At 39.9% G+C, this 24,611-nt stretch overlaps 1 protein-coding gene across 1 annotated transcript in view; it reads left to right on the forward strand.

The window, feature by feature from the left end:
- The window catches only part of LOC126353752 (uncharacterized aarF domain-containing protein kinase 2-like), a 97,161-nt gene that overhangs the window by 56,171 nt on the left and 16,379 nt on the right, over positions 1–24,611 (forward strand). The window contains exon 6 of the mRNA XM_050002806.1: positions 2,998–3,222. Within this exon, the coding sequence (XP_049858763.1) occupies positions 2,998–3,222 (225 nt within the window). The remainder of the gene's footprint in view (positions 1–2,997; positions 3,223–24,611) is intronic.

A 24,611-nucleotide genomic window follows, 5' to 3' on the forward strand; every position in this document is an offset into this window, starting at 1 on the left:
GGTATGTATTTTCTGTGACCTATTCAAGGCATTCAATTGTGTGAATCATAATATACTTGTAGATAAATCGAAGTTTTATGGGATTGATGGTATAGCCAGGCATTGGATCATGTCATATCTAACCAAAAGAATGCAGAAAGTTGTTCTTAGTAGTAATTCAACCAACAGAATCCAGGGACATAATTCTGACCGGGAAGAAATCACATATGGTGTTCCCCAAGGCTCAATCGTATGTCCACCATTGTTCCTCATATATGTAAATGATCCACTGTCTAATGTAAAACAAGCAGAATTAGTTCTTTTTGCAGGTGACACAAGTGTTGTAATCACTCCCAGTATACATACAGAAATGGAAGGAAGGTGAACTATTTTCTCAAAAGTGCCATTGGCTTGTTTTCTGCGAATGGTCTCACCCTGAATTTCACAAAGATACATCACATTCAGTTCTGCACCTCTAGGGGAATGCATGGTGATGAAATAATACATAGGGTGGAAACTTCAAAATCCTTATGGGTCCAGATTGATGAGAATTTAAATTGGAAAAAAAACAACACATTTTATAACTCCTAGAACAACTTAGTTTAACCACTTTTGCACTTCAAATCATAGCAAATTTTGGGGAGAGAGAAATCAGTAAGTTGAAATATTTTGCTTATTTTCATTCAGTAATGTCATATGAAATAATGTTGTGGGGTAACTCATCTTTAAGAAAGAAGGTCTTCATTGCCCAAAAATGTGCTGTAAGAATAATATGTGGTGCTCACCCACGATCATCTTGTAGGCATCTGTTTAAGGGGTTGGACATTCTGACTACTGCTTCACATTTTATTTTTTCCCTCATGAAAATCTGTTGTAAATAATTCACTACAGTTCAGTAGAACAATGAGGTACTTAATTACAATATTAGAAGAAAAAATGACATTCATTACTCAACATTAAAGTTGTCTTTAGCACACAAATGGGTGCACAATGCTACAACAAAAATTTTTGACCACTTACCCCATGATGTAAAATGTCTAACAGACAGCACAGTAAACTTTAAAAATAAATTGAAAAAATTTTTCCTTGACAACTCCTGTTCCTTAGAAGAAATTCTATGTTCGTATGTTTGTAATGTGTAAAAGGTTGTAATTTTTCCTCCTATCTATGTAGTTCTCAATTCGTTCGAGCAATCAATCATTCATGATAGGAAACACAGTCATAGCTCAGTCACTCAAAATGATTCAGAAATTTACCTGTTAGAATGAAATCAGGCGATGATTCTTCTTCTCTGCAGGGTCGTGCTTTGCGGCAGTCTGCTAATCTGTACAAATAAAATGCCTCGTAATTTTGGGAGCATTGTATAATCAGTCGGGAAACCTCAGATCAAGCGGATATTTGGCTTTGATTAAGTTTAACCTTCCGAATAAGTAATGGAGCTCTTGGATTATTAAATGCAGGTTCGTATCCAGTCTTTCGGAAGTTCCCTTCTGATTAACAACTATGCAATATATCGATGAATATCATTAATTCTCAGATGTTAAATACAGATGTTAAATACAGATGTTAAATACACACCTTTTGTGTGAAGGATATATATATTTTAAAAACAAAGATTCCAAGACTTACCAAGCGGGAAAGCACCGGCAGACAGGCACAATGAACAAAACACACAAACACACACACAGAATTACTAGCTTTCGCAACCGATGGTTGCTTCTTCAGGAAGGAGAGGGAAAGACGAAAGGATGTGGGTTTTAAGGGAGAGGGTAACGAGTCATTCCAATCCCCGGAGCGGAAAGACTTCCCTTAGTGGGAAAAAAAGGACAGGTGTACACTCGCGCACACACACACACACACACACACACACACACACACACACACACACACATCCATCCGCACATACACAGACACAAGCAGACATATTTAAAGGCCCGTGATGTAAAATGTCTAACAGACAGCACAGTAAACTTTAAAAATAAATTGAAAAAATTTTTCCTTGACAACTCCTGTTCCTTAGAAGAAATTCTATGTTTGTATGGCCTTTAAATATGCAAGGAAAGAGGAGTGTAGTAATCCACTGGTTACTACATTTACCACCTACAGCAGATGTAAGTCAGGCCGCTACAGCAAGTGTAGTGCACACCAACATCCACATGGTGCTCCCCCCAAGTACCTAACGTGGCTGCCTGGGACAGCTTGGTCACTGATCGCCATCACCTGGTGTGCCGCGCACACACAGTACTACATCAGCTACAGCTGAAGAGTTGGCAAACACACATCTTGTGTATGGTTTCATTGGATGCAATGGGAAGTGTGTCACAAAGAAATAAACTTGAGCTGTCTTCACAATGACGCCAACCACATAAGCTGTACATAGTGAGTGAGAAACCAAATCCTGTTTGTTGTATTGTATGTTTTGGTGATTGCATATTACAGGCTTTTTAAGTGGTATGGAGGTATTTTCTCAAAAATGGATGTAACTGGGCAAACAAACTGAAAAAATCATTACATTTTTGCTCTATAATGAGCTGCTGGAGACCTTGGGTCCATCATACCAAAATACTTAGAAGGTATCCCTGAACAACCGCTGACAGTTTTTTACTGGAGTTCTGGTTCACCCTGTACTACATAGATATATCTGGAGGATTCCTTTATCCAGCAACAGGTGTCATATGACTGCTGAGGTGTACACTTTCAACTCAGCATAATATTTTTCTTCTGTTTCTGAATTTGTGACACATAATGTACATTGGCAAAAGTTTTACATATAGCAGTTTATTCAACAAAATTTGTTTGAAAGAAAGTTAAGTTATTCAGAGCAATTTATTGCTATAATGTATTTTCTATGTTTCATTTAATATTTTGTGTATACTATGTTGCTGTGGTAGATATCATAGAGTTTTAGTTCCTCTTCTTCTTCTCCTCATCTTCTTTCTTCTCCTCATCTTCTTTCTTCTTCAATTGAGGTTTCATTAATCACTACATAAGTATATAAATTTGTCGTGTTATTTCTAGGTTGATATGACTGTTGAGGCCCACAATTTGGAAAGATTTGCAAAAAATTTTGCATCTACGCCAACAGTGAAATTTCCTTTGCCCATATGGAATCTTACTCAGCCTGACATTCTAGTTGAGACATTTGAACAAGGAGAGCCATTACTGAATTATGTTACAGGTGATAATACAAATGGAATAAAAACTTTGCTGGCTGAGATTGGGATAAACACGATTCTGAAAATGGTAAGAAACTGATTATTTTTAATTCAGTGTCAGTAAATGTTTTTCATGAACTGTGTAAAAGAATACTGTATCTTACAAAATGTTGGCCATAAAGTGCCAACATTAATATTATTTGTGTTTCAAAATGGAAATTCTACCATTTCCACTACACTCCTTTCTATAGCACGTCCTTGACTTTGCTCCCATTGTACAAAGCTGCTCCACGCTGCTAACATTTCTATGGCTGCTTCTATTTCCAGTATGTTACTTTTATATTGTAGGTACACACAAATGACAGACTGACTCTGTGAAATATTAGGAAAGCAAATGAATTCTATGAATTCTACAATTTATTACATCTAAAATTTACATTTCTTGACTCCTACTAGAATCCTACACCCCCCTCCCCCCCTCCTCCAAATACGTATACACTTTAGTATCCCTGTTGATAGACACTGAGTGTGGAAGCAGATGAGCTGGTGTGGATATTGCAGCAAATAGCATAGAATGCTGTCACATAGGGTGCATGTAAAGCATGGCATGGGCAGAGCCACTGATTCAGGTGTTCACCTGTCTGGTGATGGGTCCGGCCTGGCAGATTATGGTTGATTTCAGCTCCTTCCCACTTGGGCATCTTGCTGTGCACTGTTTTTGTGTGCTATTGTCAGTTATTCATTGTGGTTGCATTTGTGTTTATCTTGCTGCTCATCTGTACATACTGTTTGGACACTCTGCTACCATGTAGATTGACCCACATGTCAAGTTTCATTCCCTCTTCTGGGTTCAGCACCTGGGTGTTGTTGTCAAGCCACTATCAACTTATATAGTTACATTTGTGCTGACAGTGATGGTTTGTAATGTTGCAATGCCATGTGCAGATATAAAGTGGCATCAGAGAATGCTCGTATGCATATGTTGCACCTCCAGGAGCAGCATCAAAAGTTACAGCATGAGCAGTTGCAAGAACTACTCACATGGAATGTGGAATTGCTCCCTACTCGTGCTACCCTGATAGCAGGCCAGGCACTGGCAGAGAAGCTTTCTCACCTCTAGCACGATTCACTAGCTGTGACAAGCTTGTGTAAAAGAGGGAGATTTACCTACACCATTTCTTTCTGCACTGCCAGGCAAGGCATATCGTTGATCTGGTTGTTATTGTGCAGCAGTGCAGGATTGTGCAGAATTTCATGCCCTCTATTCACTCTGAGAAACCTACCTTTGATGCTTTTTTTATTACTTGTTCACTCAGTGTTTTGGTCATAAAAATCAACTGGTGGCAGCACAGTTACAGTTTAACCAACAGCACAAGCGCCCTGGGCAGTCATACGGAGCATGTATTATCAACGTGCAAGGTCTTTGTGACAATATTGCTTTTAGTGTATACAATGTGCTTTATCATATTTAGACTTGCTAATTAGGGTTACAATCTGGCTAACACCTGACCTGGAGGTCCAAACTACAGCACTGATCTTGTCCAGTCCATTTTTAGCTGAAGTTGCTTAGATTGTGGACTCATATGAACTCACAACTGCAGGAAGAGAAACAGTCTGGTTAACACCTGACCGGAAGGTCCAAACTATGGCATTGACTGTGTCCAACTCGTCTTTAGCTGAAGTTACTATGTGGAATCACATGAACTTACTGGAGCAGGAAGGGACATACATGCTAATGAGTGGCAGGTTGCGAAGTTAGGTGTGCATGGTAAATGGCCCCTGGTACCCCGTGGAATGATCTAGGTGGCCTCGCTTTCCAATGAGACCCTGTGTGTTAACACTATTGACAGTTCCGAGTGCAGTGATGAGCGCAGCCCGTGTTGTGGTTGACCATTACTTATTAGTCGAAGCATCATGATTCCCGTTTGGGACGTGAATGTCATTCTGTGCATGTTTGATGGGACAGCCAACACGAGAAGACCACGTTTGGAGTATGCTGAAAAATAGGCCATTTGGCAGTGTTTTGTGACAGCTGGTAAACTGTGGTCCAGTCATCGAAGGACCAATGTTCTTCCTGTCCTTGGAAGTTGTCTCTGACACCCCTAAGCATGTCCCATTGTACTCTGCTTATGTTGGTAGAGGCTCTAAGCAATTAAGTTTTAGGTAGACATGGGAGTGATGGCCAGCGTAATTATCTTAGGTTCTTGGGCTGCACTGCATGGCAAAAGCCACTATGTCAGATTGTGTCCTACAGTAATCAGTGCATTCCTTTGAGGGGACAATTCTCAATCTCTGCACATTATAATATTGTGGAGTAGTAACTTATGTTGTTAGTGGTAAATTCACCATTGGTGAAAATAGTTTTGGTTGGACGCATTTTTGTTATTTGGCTTCCAGGTAGTTAACAAAGTACATTTAGTGTCTCAATCAGTCCTCTTTCATGATTGGACTTCTTACTATCTTGTTCAACCAGCTGTTTGAAAATTCTTTGGATCGGGCAGAAAATTCTGAGGCACGTACCTCCCTCCTGCCATTGACGATACCTAAATTTTGTCATCTCCTGCCTCATTCCCTTCACTGTGCATGTGATAAGGGCAAGGCCAGATTGTAGCACTGGCAGGACCCCAGTGTCATTTCTCCTATTTCATCAAGTCAACACCCCCCACCCCACCACAAACTTTTAGTGGTAGCTCAGAAACTAGGCAGCACTGTGCAGCTGCACAGTGGTTTAAACAGACATGTAGTGGATTTGTATCTGATTCCATGGGCAGAAGTGTTGGCAAAATTGTCCAGGGGCCAGTATTTATCCTGTATCGACTTGCACAGTGCATGCCTGCACTTGTCACTGGATGCAGCTTCTTAGAATTTATTGGTGCTCAATGTCACATTCGAGCTTTACCGGTTTAATCTATTAACGGTATTTGGAGCATTCAATTCAGTGTTTTGCTCTTTGCGTTAACTAACGCTGTGGCATCTGGGTAGCAGGTTCTACATGAGAGGGACATTTTTTATATCTGCAGGATGGAGAATGACTTTTGTTGCAAACTGGACAAATGCAGTTTTCTCTCCTTTAAGGTTTATTTTTTGGGACTTGCTTAGCGAAGATGGTCTTATCCCTGACTCATGTTAAAGCCATAGTCAACCAGGCAGCACCCAAGAACCTGAAGCAGCTCCAGTCCTTTGTGGGCAAGATTTCCTATTATGCTAAGTTTATTCCCCAGGCTGTGCACATTTGTCATCTTCTTAAATGGCTTCATCAAAAAGCCATCAGGCACATGTGGTCTGCAGTGTTTGTTGTCTGCTCCCTGTTTGCCAATGCACTCCATATGATATTGGTGCAGTTCTATCCCATTGGTATGCAGAAGGCACAAAGCAGTTAGGTTTCAACATGCTTTCCAAGGCTCAACATGACTACTCGCAGGTGGGAAAGGAGTCTAGATATTGATCAATGAGAGGATATGAAACAAAAAAGGTCTAACGAATTGATGTCTGGAAATGCATAGTTTCCATACTAGAGACCATTTATTCAATCATACGTTGTTAGAGACTGTGGTCTAATACGCATTTTACCATGTAGCCACAGTTACAGTAAGTGTTGAAAATGGTTGCCATGTGCCTTAACGCATACACTTAGGCGCCACAGCATTTTCTGTCTCACATGTTCATATCGGATGGGCTGCATCTGAACAGTGTCAAAGACGACATCAATAAACTGCACCAGTGTCTCCACATCTGGAATGAGCTTTGCATACATGATACTTTTAAGATGTCTCTATAACCAGAAACTGCATGGATCGAGATCCAGTGAACAAGCAGGCCACGCAACTGGACCCCCTCGTCTGACCCATCAACCAGAGAAGACATGACTGAGATGTGTCTAAATGTTAAAGTCAAAGTGTGCTGGAGCACCATCATGTAGCAGCCACATAACCCTTTGAATCATCAATGGTACTTCTTCCAGCAGGGGAGCCAAAGTCACCTGCAAGAAATGCCCATGGTTCTGGCCTGTTAAGTGACATGGAAAGAAGACTGGTCCCAAAGTATTGTTGCCAATTATCCTGGCCCACACATTCTGGTTGCACTGATGCTGATGATTTGCTGTCACAGCTGTTATGAAAGTTGAAGATACCACTCTGTGTAAAGGTGGCCTCATCTGTAAATAGGATGATTGACAAATCCCAGAATCGTGGTTGCCTGGTGAAAAAACCAATGACAAAACTACTTCTGACGTGGAAAGCCTGTCACTAGTAAGCCCTGCACATGCTGTATGTGATAAGACTAGTGACAATTGTCATGGAGAATGTTCCACACGGCCGTCTGTGTTACTCTGTACTGGTGGGCCAACTGCCTGGTACTGACACGGCGGTCACCTTCCACAGTGTTAATCACATTTTCCTTCAAGTCTGGTGTCTAAATATTTTGAGTATGTCCTTCATGATTTCCTTCTTCCTGAAACAACCCTGTTTCAGAATAATGGTGAAACTCTGTTGCAAACATTAAGTGCTGTGGTTGTTGTCAGCAGGGATAGGTCTCCTGATAAAACCTTACAGTAGGCCACCTGTTGCCATTGGCTTTTCTGTAAGTAAACACCATGTCAGCAAGCTCTTGATTTGAACACAGAACCATTGTGTACAATGCTGTGTCACATCCACTAAAAGGTGAGTTGGCAAGGGAAGTGAATCGGACACAACATTACAAATAACTATGGCAGGAGAGGGTGCTAGAGCATGACCTATGAGGAACCGTACGACCTTCTAGGAGGAAACCATGCATACTGTAACTGTGGTCACACTGTACAGTGCGTATTAGACTGCAGTCTCTGTAACAAAATATGATTCAATAAATGGTCTCTAGCAAGGAAAACATGCTTTCCTGGACATAAGTTCATTAGACCTTTTTTGTTCTATATCCTATCACTGATCTATTCCTAGAGTTTGCACACGGTTTGGAAAAATCACCCTACAGGGCACTTACCACTGACCTCAAGTTCCTGGTTTCCTTATTTGGTACTTGCTCTAAGCTACCATATTGGACTGTGCACTGGTTGTAGAGGTATGCTCTTTTTCTCAGTAATTATAGTTATGACATTCATTACCGGTCCAGCACCCATCATGCAAATGCAGATGTGCTGTTGCAGTTATCGGACAGTATCTACCCAAATTTCAATCAATAGGAGGCTGAGGATCTAGTTTTTTCTTTGTACAATGCCTTGCAGCAGACATCACAGGATTTTCCTTTGATGGCACGGGGGAGGTCATGGTCACTGACACAGGAAAATCCTGTGAGCAGTCCAAACGGAATGGCCTGAGTACACTTTTTTTTTCTGTGGGATCAACTCAAAGTTGTCCATGGAGTCCTCGTGCTTGCCATGGAGGAGCCAGGCTGTTGAGTGATCATCCCTTCAGCATTGTATCCTTGCGCATTCCAGTTGCCGCACTCATTGGACTGAGGGGTACATCTAGTATGAAGGCTTTTGTGTGGCGTCTTGTCTGCTGGCTGACAATCAACCATGATAGTGAACACCTTGTCCATGCCTGTGGATCTGTGCACAGAATCAGACTGCTCTGATGTGTCAGTTTTCCCCGTGACTAGTTCCTGTGCACCCTAGGGACAGGGTGCACATTAACTTTGGGGGGAACTTTTTGAGTAGCATATAGTTGTTGGTGGTTGCTTCGTCACATTTTCTACATTTTGCCAAATTGTTCTCCACGGTGTTGACTGCTGCAGTCCTCATGTTTTCATGTGAAGAAGTATGTCTCTGCCTTGTCCTGTGATGATGCACTATCTAGTTTTGTTGCCATGCACTGGCTGACATTGGTTAATGTGTGCAGTCTAGCAAAGTGTTCATTTGCGTGGGTGCCTGCTGTGGGGTCTTTTGGATTTGTTGCGCCTTGAGTCACATGTCCTAGACTGTTGCAGCCCACCTTGATTTCCTTACTGGGCTGCCATGTGAGCCTGGTCTTCCAGCTGACAGCAAGGCGGGCTGCCAGATGTAGTGATGGGCCACAAAAGATTTGCATATGTTTGTGATGGAAGTTTGTTGGGAGGAGTTGACTTGTCATTCTAATGAGCTGTGCCTGTGACCTGTGGGACTCCTGTTGCCTGACCTGTGGGACTCCTGCAGCCTCCGCTCCAAGCTGACCAGGCAATGGGGATTTTTGCAACGGTGTTGGTCCGTTGGGGGACAATTGTGGCAGTATGCACCACTGTGGCTGAGTGCCTCTCCCACCGCATGCCTTCCACTGTCCTACCTCTCATTGCAAGCTGGCGTGCCAACTGAGCTAGCCAATGTGCAACCCTGAAATTTGGCTCGGTTCCTTCCTCCCCCATCCATCATAATCTTCTGCCCCTCTGGCAGAGCTATCTGCATCAGTATTGTCTCTTGTGGTGGTTGGTCTTCTGCTGAGGAATCTCATGCACTCTCGGGTTTTGCATCTGGTCGTGGCCGAGGCCAGGCATTTTTCAGCCCCAAACGGCCTTTCCTTGGGGGAGGAATTTAGTATCCCCACCAATGGACATAAAGTTGGATGCAGATGAACTAATGTGTCTATCGCAGTGGAAAAGTAGACAACACAGTCATGGAGGGTGCTCGCAAAGCATCATATGACAGAGCCATTGGCTCAGGTGTTTACCTGTCAGTGGCGATAGTCCTGGCCCATCAGTTCGTTGATTTTAGTTTCCTCATTTCTGGGCTTCGCCTCATGCCATGCTCTGTTTTCGTGTTCTAGTGTCAGTCATTCACGCTAGACGCATTTGTTTTATCTCTCTGCTCACCCCTACACAGCATTTGAAGTCTCTTCCCCCCCCCCCCCCCCCCCCCTTGCCTCTCTCCTTCTTCCCCACACCGCAGATTGACTCTCATGTTGAGTTTCATTCTCTCTTCTTGGGTCAGCTCCTGGACCTTGTTGTAGAGCTACTGTTGGCGTGTATAGTCACATTTGTGCTAACAGTTTGAAGCATTTTAGCATCTTGAACTGATATAAAATATACCATCTGATCTAAAGTATGTGGACATCTATTAGTGGATATTAATATGGGGTGTGTCCAGTTTGAGACAGTTTCAGTGAGGTTTCTGAATATCAATGGAGGAATGGCATCAGGAGCTGAAAGCAGACAATTAGTTATGTTGGATGCTGGAGTCCAGATAGTGATGTGGGCTGGGCAAAGTCCCAATGGGCAGGACATTTGTGAATGAGCATCTGCCCAGGAATTGGAAAGTAGTTTTAAATGCCCAAACTCTGGGCATTTATGAAGAAAGTACTTTTTTAAAGTTTTACTTTTTTAAAGTTTTTACTGCTATAATGTATAATGTACCAACTAAAATAGGGGAATGGGAAGATATTCCTGATATTAAAAGTTAGTAAATGTTTACAATTGTATCTATCAGTAAGAACAAAGGAAAGAAGAGAGAAGTGTCTTTCTTTATATGCATCTATTACTGAGAACGAAAGGAAAGGAGAGAAGCCCCTGCTCCCTCTTTTTTTTTTTTTTTAAAGCATGCCATTTGAAGGAAAGATGGGTGTTGCTCTGACAGCTGCTTATCATTTATAATGTCCTTTTTATTTTTACCAGTTCTCCTCTTCACTCTCAGCCTCTCTCTGTTGTATTCACAAGTGCAAGCGCAAGCGCACACGCGCGCGCCCACCCACCCACCCACCCACCCACCCACCCACCCACCCACACACACACACACACACACACACACACACACACACACACACAGTGTTGAAAAGCTGTTTAGTGGTAAGGTGGTACAAAAACCATTGTCCTTAGGTTGTCACTTTGTAATGTAACACACTTTATAATCCCTGTCAAATCTCTGAATATTAATGAAGAATGGTCATTGATAGTAAAATTATTACTGAATGTATCAAACAGCTGGAGTGTATTTCTTGATGATAAATGCATTCTTAAATGTTATACAGTTTCCGTGGAAAAAGAAGTTTATTGTTAGATGTAGCGTCATTTGAGACACTATAGTTTTCTATTGTGCTACTTTCTTTATGTACTTTCACATGACTGTGAAGGTGAAATGGGAACACTAACATAAGAAAGATTTAATAACAAATAATTGATGCCCAAGACACTGGAATCATTCAATTCTGATACGAGTCGATTCCAAGAGAATACACGATGCTTGGAGTTGTGGAATTGGAATCATTATGTGACACATCACTAAGATCATTATGGATAACTGTCTTTACTCTAATTCCAGTTATTCTAAGTAAATATTATGGATAGTAGGCTACTGAACAGCTGCAAGATGGTTAAGAAAAAGGACCTGTTTTGAACTTTTCAAATTTAAAAGGGAAAGGAGTATATTGTAAATATTGTTTTAAGGAATACAAATAGTCACATTCCAACAAAACGGAAAAGCATATCAAAAAGTGTTTCAAGTTCACTCAGAATTTGGAAAAAGTGCTTGAATTAGGTAAAGTAATTGGGAACAGCAATGTGGTCCCCCCCCCCACCCAGTCGTATAGTACAAGTAAAAATACTAGCTAAAGGCTAGCTACTAAATATAAACTATACTTTATTTCAAAAATTACTTTTAAACTTGATTGTCATTTTCTTTTTTTTTATTGTGTACTACCCAAACAATTGATCTAATTAAAGATGTAAAATTATAATAGAGGGAAACATTCCATGTGCGAAAAATATATCTAAAAAGTTATGTTTATAGTCCAATTTATTCCACTAGTAACTCTCCCCTAAAACTCTAGCAGTTTTTTTCAACTTGGTCACCCAATTACTGAAGAAGCTGTGTTGAAGCACAGCTTTTCCAATAGAAAATATCAGCTTAAAATTTAATTGTAAGCAATGCTTATCAATTAAACTATAAAATGCATAAATGCTGGGGCATTTTTGAATTTTGGGTATTTGCTCCAACTTAAAAATGCCCAGGTATTTTACACCAATAGGTTTGGACCACCACCAACATTCTAAGACATCTTGAACGTGCTCCATTGGATTCAGATCAGGACCGTGAACAAGCCACCCATTTCAGGAATATTAATATCTAGAAACCATTGCCTCACAGATGCTGCTTTATGACAGGGTGCATCATCTTGCTGATACTGTAATTGTCTCCAGACTGTTCCTCTACTGTACATAGCACTCAACACTGTAAAATGTGTTCATATCCTTTTGTATTTAGTATGTTTTTAAGCACAATTATAAGTCCATATGCTAACCACAGAAAAAACTCCATAGCGTAACACCACCTGTTGCATACTTCACTGTTGAAACTACTCATTATGGCAGGTAACTTCCTCCAGGCATTTGCCAAACATAAATCCATTTGTTGGATTGCAACAAGTTATAGGTTGTTCATCACTCCAAATCACTTGTTTAAAGTCATCCATTCTCCGGTGGCATCACTCTTTACAACAGCTCAAACATCCCTTTGTATTGACTACAGAAGTAGCTGCTCGATCATTGTACCCCATTCTTTTTGACTCCCTACAGACAATTATTATGCTACATGGACTGCTGGTAGGACTGTAGAAATTGTGAGTGATTCCTTACACTGACTCACCATGATATTTTTACAGCCACCCTCTACAATGCACAAAGGTTCCTGTCTGTAAGTACATGTACTTGTAACATTACTCATATTTAGGTGAGCTAATCGGCTGCCTAGAACTGGTACAAGCTAAGATGAAGCTGAACGCTAGCAAGCTCAGGTCTCGGGGCATTCCGTGGATGTTACGGCTAGGTGACTGGTACGAGCATATCCAGCTACAAAGACCAGCAGAGTTGCCACAAATGAGGAAAATCCTGAAGCTGGGAATTTGAATGGCTGTTCCTCGTATGGGCTTTATGCAGGAGATGCTCCAAGAAATGGCAGTGTGTCAGAGAATCTTGAAGATGGCTATGTTACAGTCCTTTGAGATTTGACAATAACTCACATCAAATATTAATGAAAATTTGAATAAATTTGCTGTCTCAGAAAAATGAGGAGCATCCAATAACACAACAGTATTTCAATATCTTTAAAACTAAAGAAGTTAATATTTTCAATCAGTAAACATCTGAATTAACAACTTTTAATCACTTCACTTCATGTAATTACAACAAATGACATCTCAGGTGACAGTATTGTACTATAGCTATCATCCCTGAAAGCTATGTATCTGTTTCTATTTTATTTATTGACCATCTTTTATATCTTTTTCATTATGCAAATGAGTCAGAACATCACATTCTCCATAATCACACAACAAATGAACTCAATATCAGTACCTAACATATTGCTATACTTGCGTAGTTATTTAATGAACAGTTTACTACTTTGCCAATCACTTTCACAAAATATAAGGGCAATTCTTTGTCATTTAACGTGAGCATACTTTTGGAAGAATACTGACCTATTTATTTATGTGCAGACTATTACTCACATTTATTGTAAATTATCTGAGTGTAACAGAATATTTGTAAAACTTCTTTTATTTGAATGTTGTTGTAATATATTAGTTTAGAGTGGGAGAGTGGTCAACTTAAATTAGATTATTTCTGTAGAGCTTAAGGACGATGTATTTTTTGGTGGGAATAGCCTTCAGCCAATGAGAGTTGGACAGTGGCAGAAGGACAGTGGCAGAACACTGCTGGAGTTGGGGGGATTTTCGAAGTAAAGCTCTCAAGGGAAATTTTCTGGACACTCTCTGTCGAGTGCTGGAAGAAGGCAGACTTGCTTGGACTTAGTTTTTGCGAGTCTTTGATAACTATATAGTTTAGGGATTTTGCTACCATTCTCTTAATGCTCTTAACGTAACTTTACTGCATTTGATAAGAATATTTACTGTCTGTATCTTAACTGAATTATATGAGATGTTCTTTCTTTAATAAACACTATTCAGTATAATTCTCTGTCATCTACAACAATTATAGACATTAGAATATAACCCTTGTTATTCAATTATCCAAATCTCAGTCCTAGCCAATGCATAAAGTATTTGACTGCAGGATCACACAGCCATAGGTTATTAATTGCAGCTAGTTAGCTGCAATTCATGAAAGCGCAGACATTCACAGCTCTCAACCCTATGAGTACATCGAGCCGTTCTTTTTAAACAGACCCATGCTTAGCCCAAGTACCTAAAGTACAAGTAACCACAAGTAAAGATGCAACTGATTTGCTTGGATGAGATGCTGTTTGGGAAGAGCATCCACACTAGCAGTAACCATTAGGTACTGGCACAAACTCTGCATAGTCTTGGTTTAGCTGGTGTTGTACCTTATCATTTCCATTCATAGTCATATCACCAACAGCAACTTTAGAAGAGTTGCTTTGTCCCAGATTTATTTGTTACTCAGGTGTAGTCCATGTTCAAAGTCACTGAGATTCCCTGATCAATCCATTCTGCCGTTGCATTATTTAGGGTTGTCTGGGTACTTTTGATCAGGTAGTGTATGTGATTGGTTAACAAGGTATGCATTTTGGGCAGAATTGCCTGTTACCATGAATCTGCAGAGTACTTTTTGTGGGTCAGTTTTTGTATTGTCGTCAACTTGTATTTCTTTCATGCATGTTTCACTTTGTGCCAGTGTTTAATCCCAACAATTTCTAAAGAAGAATAAGCACTCCAGCAATACAGCCTAAGTGCTCATCACAAGGGCTCATCCATTATTACTAATTGCATTTATTCAAACATATTAATGCATCGGTATGGAATACCTGTCTTCCATAAGCTCCACCTGATACAACTAATTAGAATAACCACAGATTTCACAATCAAAACTGACAGAGTGCCATGCCTATTCAAATAACTAAGCCTACAATTTCCCAAGACTCTCTGGTTTATAGTTTCACAATGCTGCTGCCCGTAAGAGGAAGATTGGTCATTGAATTTAGGAGACGAAGGAAGGGGATTGCTATGGATTGAATGCATTGCTGGTGGAGCTCTGTAGAAACTGTTATGATGGTAGTATCAGAATATTTTACTGGCTCAAAATGTGTTACCCGCTTATCTGTAGCCAACACACAATTGGTAGGACAAAAATATTATCATTTGTTGGAGGACAAAACGAAAAACATGATAATCTAGTTTTGGGTGTGAAAGAAAATTCACAAAAAGAAAGCTTCAGTTGAAGAGCTGAACCAGTGATTGCTGTAGTAAAGAGCACTTTGAGTGCTCAGCATGTCAGGATTAATCCTGGAAGTGCAGAACTCACCATGAATGGCAGTCTGCCATATGTATTCTTAAGCAGCTACAACAGTTATCCAGTTCCAGTTGCATGTTGTGTATCCTCAACTCACAGGAAGTTATATCTTATTGCAAAAGGTTTAACACAGAAAGTCATGTATTAAATATTTATATGGATATGGTGTCTGTTCTTTTCGGACATGCTTACATGGCAGACGCTCTATCCATCTGACGATAGTGTGACTGCAGGGACTATCTCGTGCACACCTCCTACGAGGCTCACATTCTCACCTTGTATATCCACACACTATGTTCGTAGTGTCCCGCCCCAACACACACACTACTCGTGGAAGACATTTGCTAAGAAAACAATTTTATATTTTGTGTCATTTCAGAGTTATTTTGCATTGAGGTTAGCCAATCAAGTCATTGTATGCCCAAATTCAAGCAGCCTGTCGGAGACAGTGCTGCCAAACTTGTTCTTCATTTGATTTCTTTAAACCGAACAAACATACCTGTTGCTCACATAGCTTAAATTTATCAGTCCTGAAAAAGGCATATTTTAACTGGTAATGAACATTTGAGTAAGTAGTAACTCACAGATGTCTACTGCATTTTAGCATGCACGTGCATGACGACCTGATAAGCTAAACTCAATGCTGCATAACTTGAAACAATGTAACATATTGAATTTTTTCTTAATGATTATTTCTCACCACAACCCCCTGTGCAACATCCTTATAAGCTTTTCACATTGTTGCAGACCAGCCTGTGTATGGGGGTTATCACTTTTTTGATTTACCATATTTGATTTTGACCTTTCCATTAGTCCATGGATGAATAATCTGAAATTAATTAAAGCAATGTTATTAAGGATTTGAATCTTCAGTTTTCAAGGTTTTACATGTTTAATGTCAAATATTTAACACATTAACTCATTTGTAAAGTAATGAGATGTTTGAAGCTGTTTTATATGTGGAAGTTAAGTTCTTTAAAGAATTTGGAGCTATGGATCAGTTGTGCAAATATAATCAGTTTGACAGATGTCATTTGCATCGGGAACATTGTCAATTTTGAGTGCCCCCATTTGATCTTAACAATTGGTTAATACCATTCAGGCACAGGCTCATCTGGTGGGGCCGACACACAGCAATGGCAATTCCAAAACACTTTGTTTCTAATGTGGTGAATTAAGTGGTCACATTATTGACTGGGAGACCTCATGTGAGGTCGTTTGGTGGCCTGGTGCAAGTCTTGCCACTTCAGTGACTTGGGCATTTTTGTGAAGAAGATGAGATGAAGTAATTAGGACAACACAGACACCCAGTCCATGAGTGAAGAAAATTTCTGACCCAGCCAGGAATGAAACCCACAACCCTATGATCTAGACGCAGTGATGCTGTCCACTAGACCATGAGTGGCAGACTTCTAATGTGGTGTCTTCTGTTTACCAAAAACGTGTGAATGCACGCATTCTGGTATGAGCTGCTGGAGATGGTGGCTCTGTGTATGTGAGGTGTGCTTGCTTGTGTGAATGAATGTGTGTGTGTGTGTGTGTGTGTGTGTTGTGTGTGTGTGTGTGTGTGTGTGTGTGTGTGTGTGTGTGTGTGTGTGTGTGTGTGTGTGTGTTTCTTTTACAGAAGAAGGCTGTGGCCGAAATCTATGTGTAACTGTCTTTTCTTGTCCCTGTCCGCAACTCAACATATCCTCTTTACGGTGAGTAGCAATCTATATTTTCTTTATCTTGTTTTTTACATCATAAAATGTCATTCATTTGTGGTTGCCAACGTTTCCCTGCAGACAAACAGATTAGTAATGCTCTGTATGTACACAGCTGATCTTCATACTTTCTGCCTCTGGGAAGCATTTCCTTGCACACTGTATGTCTTCTGCCACTAACAGTTTTGGCATATGTCAACTGACTTGTTTAGTTTTAGTTCTGTAAGCAACTTGTGTATATGATGCCTATTGATCACTAATAATTTCTTATGGATGTTTAACAGTGTTCTGCTGGAGCTACTATTTAAACTAGAAACACTGTCACTATGCTGATAAATCTTTCTTAGGTACATTTTTTGATATACTGTGGGGTTGTAAGGATTTTTCAGCAATTACTGGGCATTAGTGTTGTTCAGTCCTTCAGTGTTTGCTTCAACATGGTTTTTTGTACCAGCAGTTTCCAGGACCCTCATGTGAACTATCCACATCACTCTCTATGGTGATACATCATTTAATAAATCTGATCTCTGTGTTCAATTTTGGGACTGATTGTGACATTTTGCTAATACAAGGTCATATGTTTAAAACTGCAATGCATTAGCTTTTAGGCTGTTCTTTTCATTATTTTCTCTTCTTTTCGTTCCATGCATTTCAGCACAAGTTCTTGAGCTTCTTAAATGTTCCCTGGTGTGGAAGGAAATCAACAATTTTGATGTTAAGCTTCTTGATTTACTAGTATGCATCATTTCAGGTGAAGATATTTTCACAATGTTAGTGGTCTGCAGAGATGCATTACTCAATTTAATGGGTTATCAGCATGATGGTGCTTTGGTACATGGGTAACTCAAATCCCTATTTCCTTGTTGTTGTTGTGATCTTCAGTCCTTAGACTGGTTTGATGCAGCTCTCCATGCTACTCTATCTTGTACAAACTACTTCATCTCCCAGTACTTACTGCAACCTACATCCTTCTGAATCTGCTTAGTGTATTCATCTCTTGGTCTCCCTCTATGATTTTTACCCTCCACGCTGCCCTCAAATGATAAATTTGTGATCCCTTGAAGCCTCAGAACATGTCCTAACAACTGGTCCCTTCTTCTTGTCAAGTTGTGCCACAAACTCCTCCCAAATTCTATTCAAGTTATGTGATCTACCCATGTAATCTTCAGCATTCTTCTGTAGCACCACATTTTGAAAGCTTCTATTCTCTTCTTGTCCAAACTATTTATCGTCCATGTTTTACTTCCATACATGGCTACACTCCATACGTAGACTTTAAGTAACGACTTCCTGACACTTAAATCTATACTCTATGTTAACAAATTTCTCTTCTTCAGAAACGCTTTCCTTGCCATTGCCAGTCTACATTTTATATCCTCTCTACTTCGACCATCATTAGTTATTTTGCTCCCCAAATAGCATAACTCCTTTACTACATTAAATGTGTCAATTCCTAATCTAATTCCCTCAGCATCACCCGACTTAATTCGACTACAGTCCATTATCCTCGTTGCTTTTGTTGATGTTCATCTTATATCCTCCTTGCAAGACACTGTCCATTCCGTTCAACTGCTCTTCCAAGTCCTTTTCTGTCTCTGACACAATTACAATGTCATTGGCGAACCTCAAATTTTTTATTTCTTCTCCATGGATTTTAATACCTACACCAAATTTTTCTTTTGTTTCCTTTACTGCTTGCTCAATATACAGATTGAATACCATCGGGAAGAGGCTACAACCCTGTCTCACTCCATTCCCAACCACTGCTTCCCTTTCATGCCCCTCGACTCTTATAACTGCCATCTGGTTTCTGTACAAATTGTAAATAGCCTTTTGCTCCCTGTATTTTACCCCTGCTACCTTTAGAATTTGAAAGAGAGTATTCCAGTCAACATTGTCAAAAGCTTTCTCTAAGTCTACAAATGCTAGAAACATAGGTTTGCCTTTCCTTAATCTTTCTTCTAAGATAAGTCGGAAGGTCAGTATTGCCTCACGTGTTCCAACATTTCTGCGGAATCTAAACTGATCTTCCCCGAGGTTGGCTTCTACCAGTTTTTCCATTCATCTGTAAAGAATTTGCGTTAGTATTTTGCAGCTTGACTTACGAAACTGATAGTTCTGTAATTTTCACATCTGTCAACACCTGCTTTCTTTGGAATTGGAATTATTATATTCTTCTTGAAGTCTGAGGGTATTTCGCCTGTCTCATACATCTTGCTCACCAGATGGTAGAGTTTTGTCAGGACTAGCTCTCCCAAGGCCGTCAGTAGTTCCAATGGAATGTTGTCTACTCCCGGGGCCTTGTTTCGACTCAGGTCTTTCAGTGCTCTGTCAAATTCTTCACGCAGTATCGTATCTCATATTTCATCTTCATCTACATCTACTTCCATTTCCATAATATTGTCCTCAAATACATCACCCTTGTATAGACCCTCTACATACTCCTTCCACCTTTCTGCTTTCCCTTCTTTGCTTAGAACTTGATATTCATACAAGTGGCTCTCTTTTCTCCAACTTTAATTTTCCTGTAGGCAGTATCTAACTTACCCCTAGTGATATGCACCTCTGATTTGTCCTCCAGCCATCTCTGCTTAGCCATTTTGCACTTCCTGTCGTTCTCATTTTTGAGACGTTTGTATTCCTTTTTGCCTGCTTCATTTACTGCATTTTTATATTTTCTCCTTTCATGAATTAAATTTAATATTTCTTCTGTTACCCAAGGACTTATACTAGCCCTCGTCTTTTTACCTACTTGATCCTCTGCTGCATTCACTATTTCACCCCTCAGAGCTACCTATTCTTCTTCTACTGTATTTCTTTCCCCCATTCCTGTCAATTGTTCCCTTATGCTCTCCCTGAAACTCTGTACAACCTCTGATTTAGTCAGTATATCCAGGTCCCATCTCCTTAAATTCACACCTTTTTGCAGTTTCTTCAATTTTAATCTACAGTTCATAACCAATAGATTGTGGTCAGAGTCCACATCTGCCCCTGAAATGTCTTACAATTTAAAACCTGGTTCCTAAATCTCTGTCTTACCATTATATAATCTATCTCATAACTTCTAGTATCTCCAGGATTCTTCCATGTGTACAACCTTCTTTTATGATTCTTGAACCAAATGTTAGCTATGATTAAGTTAAACTTTTTCCTTAAGCATTCTTTTTCCTGGCAAAGACACACATTGCAGTCTGTTAGTAAACAATACTTTTTTGGATGTCCCTGGCTGCTTAATATAGGCTTTATGTGCTGTACCTGCAACAACCATTCCTGTGCTACATCTTAGTGGGTAAAACTTAACAAACCAAGACATCATCCCTTTTGTCCATGGTAGAAATTCGAACACATCTACAGCTGCTAAATCCAATATGTTTCCTGACACAGCACTGTATATGAGGTCTGGTCAAAAAATTCAGGAACTCTATCCACAAAATTTTGCTATGCTTACCTTCTGTTTATTGTTAATACTTTCTTCCACATCAAGATGGAAAATGTGGCAAAATTTGCGTACCTTGGAAGTTTTGGAGATGATATAGCCATGAAAGATGTAGCAAACAATGTTGAGAAGAGCATATCAAGATAGGGAGCAGGCTTTTACACTGCACCCAGGAACTGAGGCTGTTAAGTGGTGATAATGATAATGATTATGCTTCTCCATTGTTTCAGAGGTTACTTTACTGTGCTCACAAGAAAAGCTGAACTTCGCTATTGTGCGATGATTATTCTAGTTCCTGAGGGATATCCTTTTTCAGCTCCTCTGATTTTTTCATTCTGTTCCTATAAGTACATCACTGTTTCTGTGCCTCTTCCTGTTTTGTTAATGTAGTAAACTTAAACTGTTTTCAACCCAAAGTTGGGTCTGAACACCGTAGTACTTTACTAGGCATTAACTTATTGGAGGTTGTGTATGCTGTTGCTTTTGTCAGTACTTTGAACTGACTTACCCAGACAGTTACAAGGGGATCTTCAATTGATTGCGGGCCCTGAACCTTAGTAAAACTCAGTGTTTTTCACATTAACTAACATTGCCATAGGTGAGAGAAATGATAAGTAAAAGATTAAAATTTTAGGACTAAGTGGGGATCAAAACTGAGATCTTTAGTTCCATAGCCTGGCACTTTACCACTGAGACACCGAGCCATACCTCTAAAATATTTTCAAGAGGACCACTAGAACACTCATTTCAACCTAACTTATTTTGTCATACTTCATTTGGCATTATAGATGGTCTTTTGGGCACACAGACAACTATTACATTAATTTCGCTGTCTTTCAAGAATCCATGTTTGTCACTTTCACAGTGTTCCTGGCCTTTTCACGGGTCTTCAGTTCACTGGCTATTTCTGCCTGTCAGTTACTTTAGCCACGATCCTCACTGTTGATTTAGTTTCACTTCAAGTTACAAGTTCGCCAACATCTCTGTTTTGTTATCAGGGGGAACCTGAAAAGTTCACATTTTGCTGTAAATGTGAACATAGATGTGAATTCTGCCTCAAAATATGAAAACAAAAAAGTGCATAATAAATGCTATTTCATAGTGAACTGTATCCAGACGAACTATTTCATAAGAGATATTTGAAATAGTTTTATTTTCCGCATACAAATATTGAAAACTAAATTAATTTTTGGTTACTGGTATCGCATATCATCTTGGGAAGCCCAATTTGGAAAGATAATATGCATAAGAATGTGTTTGGAAAACAGAAAGTGCATGAATGCAGAGATGTATCAGTGCCACATCAACTGTGGGTGATTGAATGGTTTCTGTACGCACTGTATAATGCATTGTAGGACTCAGCCATGGACCGTAGCTTCTTAGAAAAAAAGAAAGACATGTGGTTCGTTGCTAGCTAAAGTTCAAAAGTTGGACACTTTAATGTGGCAGTTTTAGGTGACATCAGATACCGGTAGAGGTTGGTCCTGAACTTCACCATTTATGACACTGCCAACCTGTGCAAGATCTGTGCTGTAGCCATTATTGCTGAGACACCTCTAAAATACAGGGTGATTCAAAAAGAATACCACAACTTTAGGAATTTAAAACTCTGCAACGACAAAAGGCAGAGCTAAGCACTATCTGTCGGCAAATTAAGGGAGCTATAAAGTTTCATTTAGTTGTACATTTGTTCGCTTGAGGCGCTGTTGACTAGGCATCAGCATCAGTTGATGCTAATATGACGACCGCTCAACAGAAAGCTTTTTGTGTTACTGAGTACGGCAGAAGTGAATCGACGATAGTTGTTCAGCGTGCATTTCAAACGAAGTATGGTGTTAAACCTCATCATAGGTGGTGTATTAAACGTTGGTATAAACAGTTTACAGAGAATGGGTGTTTGTGCAAAGGGAAAAGTTCTGGGCGGCCGAGAACGAGTGATGAAAATGTAGCACGCATCCAGCAAGCATTTGTTCGCAGCCCAGGAAAATCGACTCGCAGATCTAGCAGAGAGCTGCAAATTCCACAATCAACTGTATTGAGAGTCCTACGAAAAAGGTTAGTTATGAAACCTTATCGTCTGAAATTGGTTCAAGCACTGTCTGCAGCTGATAAGCCCATGACAGAGCACTTCATCACTGGCCTCCAAGAAGCCCTGATCTTACCCCCTGCGATTTTTTCTTATGGGGGTATGTTAAGGATATGGTGTTTCGGCCACCTCTCCCAGCCACCATTGATGATTTGAAACGAGAAATAACAGCAGCTATCCAAACTGTTACGCCTGATACGCTACAGAGAGTGTGTAACGAGTTGGAGTATGGGGTTGATATTGCTCGAGTGTCTGGAGGGGGCCGTATTGAACATCTCTGAACTTGTTTTTGAGTGAAAAAAAACCTTTTGAAATACTCTTTGTAATGATGTATAACAGAAGGTTATATTATGTTTCTTTCATTAAATACACATTTTTAAAGTTGTGGTATTCTTTTTGAATCACCCTGTATTTTCAAGAATGCCCATTCCAGCATAACTTATCTCATTATATCATATTTGGCTCCCATAGTTGGCTTGTTGAGCTCACAACCATCCATTACCGAGTGTTTTCTGTTGCGATGCTAATTGTTTTCCTTTCTTACTTTTAAATGAGTGAAAAGATTAATTCTGGTCCACCATGGAGTTGGATTATGATGCTTGCAATTAAAATTGATTGGTGATCCACATGACCATCTCCTCTGATTATCACAGTTCTAGTTTGTTTATGCTTGTGACCAACCACCAGTTTTGTAGTGTCCTCACTCAGTATTGTAGCACCGGAAAACAAAATCTGTCAACATATTTTGATAATGTGTAAAGTCTCCCCTAATGTGCAAATCGAGTTATTTTCAGTTCTGCTTCTGTGCAAAGTAGTTGGTCAGTTCTGCCTGTAGCATTGTCAAGTATGGTTTGCATAACTGTGAATTACCACAAAAGGTCAAAATCAATGGCTGCCAATTTTGTAATTATAAATTTGGGTGGGAAAAGAAAAATAATATAGAAAAACAACTTAAATCAGAGAAGCAGTCTATTCTTGTGTAGAAAAATGCTGCTGACTCTCAACATAAACAATTAATTGTCAGAAGTTGAAATAGAGCCGAAAAGGAAAACAAGAAGAGACCATTAAAAAATCTGTTGAAGTTCTGCAAAAGCAAACTTTCCTGTCAAGAAGCTCTCCAACACCACTTTTTTTAACAGTCAATTTTAACACACTAAGGCTTTGTCTCTAGGCAAGCTGCATGACAACTTTGTAAATTTATAGTTCTAATTTGTGCAAACGGGGAATTAGTTGCAAATTTCACTAAAAATAGATACTAATTTTATCAAAAAGGTGCTAATTTCAACAGAAATAGAGACTGTAATTCTGGGTCCCTAATTACCGTTTGTAGTTCTTTCACACCACAAAAGACAATGCTCTTAATAACAGGTGATTCTTCTTTCTGTGCATTGCAAGCTGATCAGCATGTGTGAGGTCCCTGTGGTATTGGATAATCTGAGTTAGAGGTTGGGGGGATGATGTGTATTTTGCCACATCAGTTAATTAAACGCTTAATTCCAAAACTCCCATTGATTCACAAATTACGTAATTGTGACTTGTGATTGTAGTTCATTGCCTGAACTATTTCTTCTTCTTCTTCTTCTTCTTCTTCTTCTTCGGGCCTACTTAGGACCATGGTGCTCCTTTTGACTTTGCACGTGGGTCTTCTCTTCCTTCTTAGCCCAGAAAGCATTAATTTTCTGGCTGTGAGCAAGCTTTCTCTCCTCTGTCCATTTTGCTCTGCTGGTCCGGGTGCTCTTTTTGTGGTTAAGGAACATTGGGAATACCCCTTGAATTTGGCCTGGTCCTGTATGGTTTTTAGTGAAATTTCAAGGTCTGATTTCACTGGTTATCCCTTTGTTCTTGGAGGCTTTCCCTCTACCTCTTGTGGTGAAGATGCTGTTCAACAGTGATTCTGCGGGTCTAATGTCTGTAGAAGGCCAGTCACCTTTTCACCATAGATGTAACTGACTTCTTGGGGATGGTACAGCTCACTGTTGGTTGTCTGGTTTTTCAGGTGTCATCCTCTTTTCTTATTGGTCCTAGCATGCTTCTTAGGGTTTTGCATTCCTTGAAATCTAATTTCCTGAGTGGACACTTCCAGTTCATTA

Source organism: Schistocerca gregaria, chromosome 3 (assembly GCF_023897955.1).
Source record: "Schistocerca gregaria isolate iqSchGreg1 chromosome 3, iqSchGreg1.2, whole genome shotgun sequence".
NCBI classification, from domain to species: Eukaryota; Metazoa; Arthropoda; class Insecta; order Orthoptera; family Acrididae; genus Schistocerca; species Schistocerca gregaria.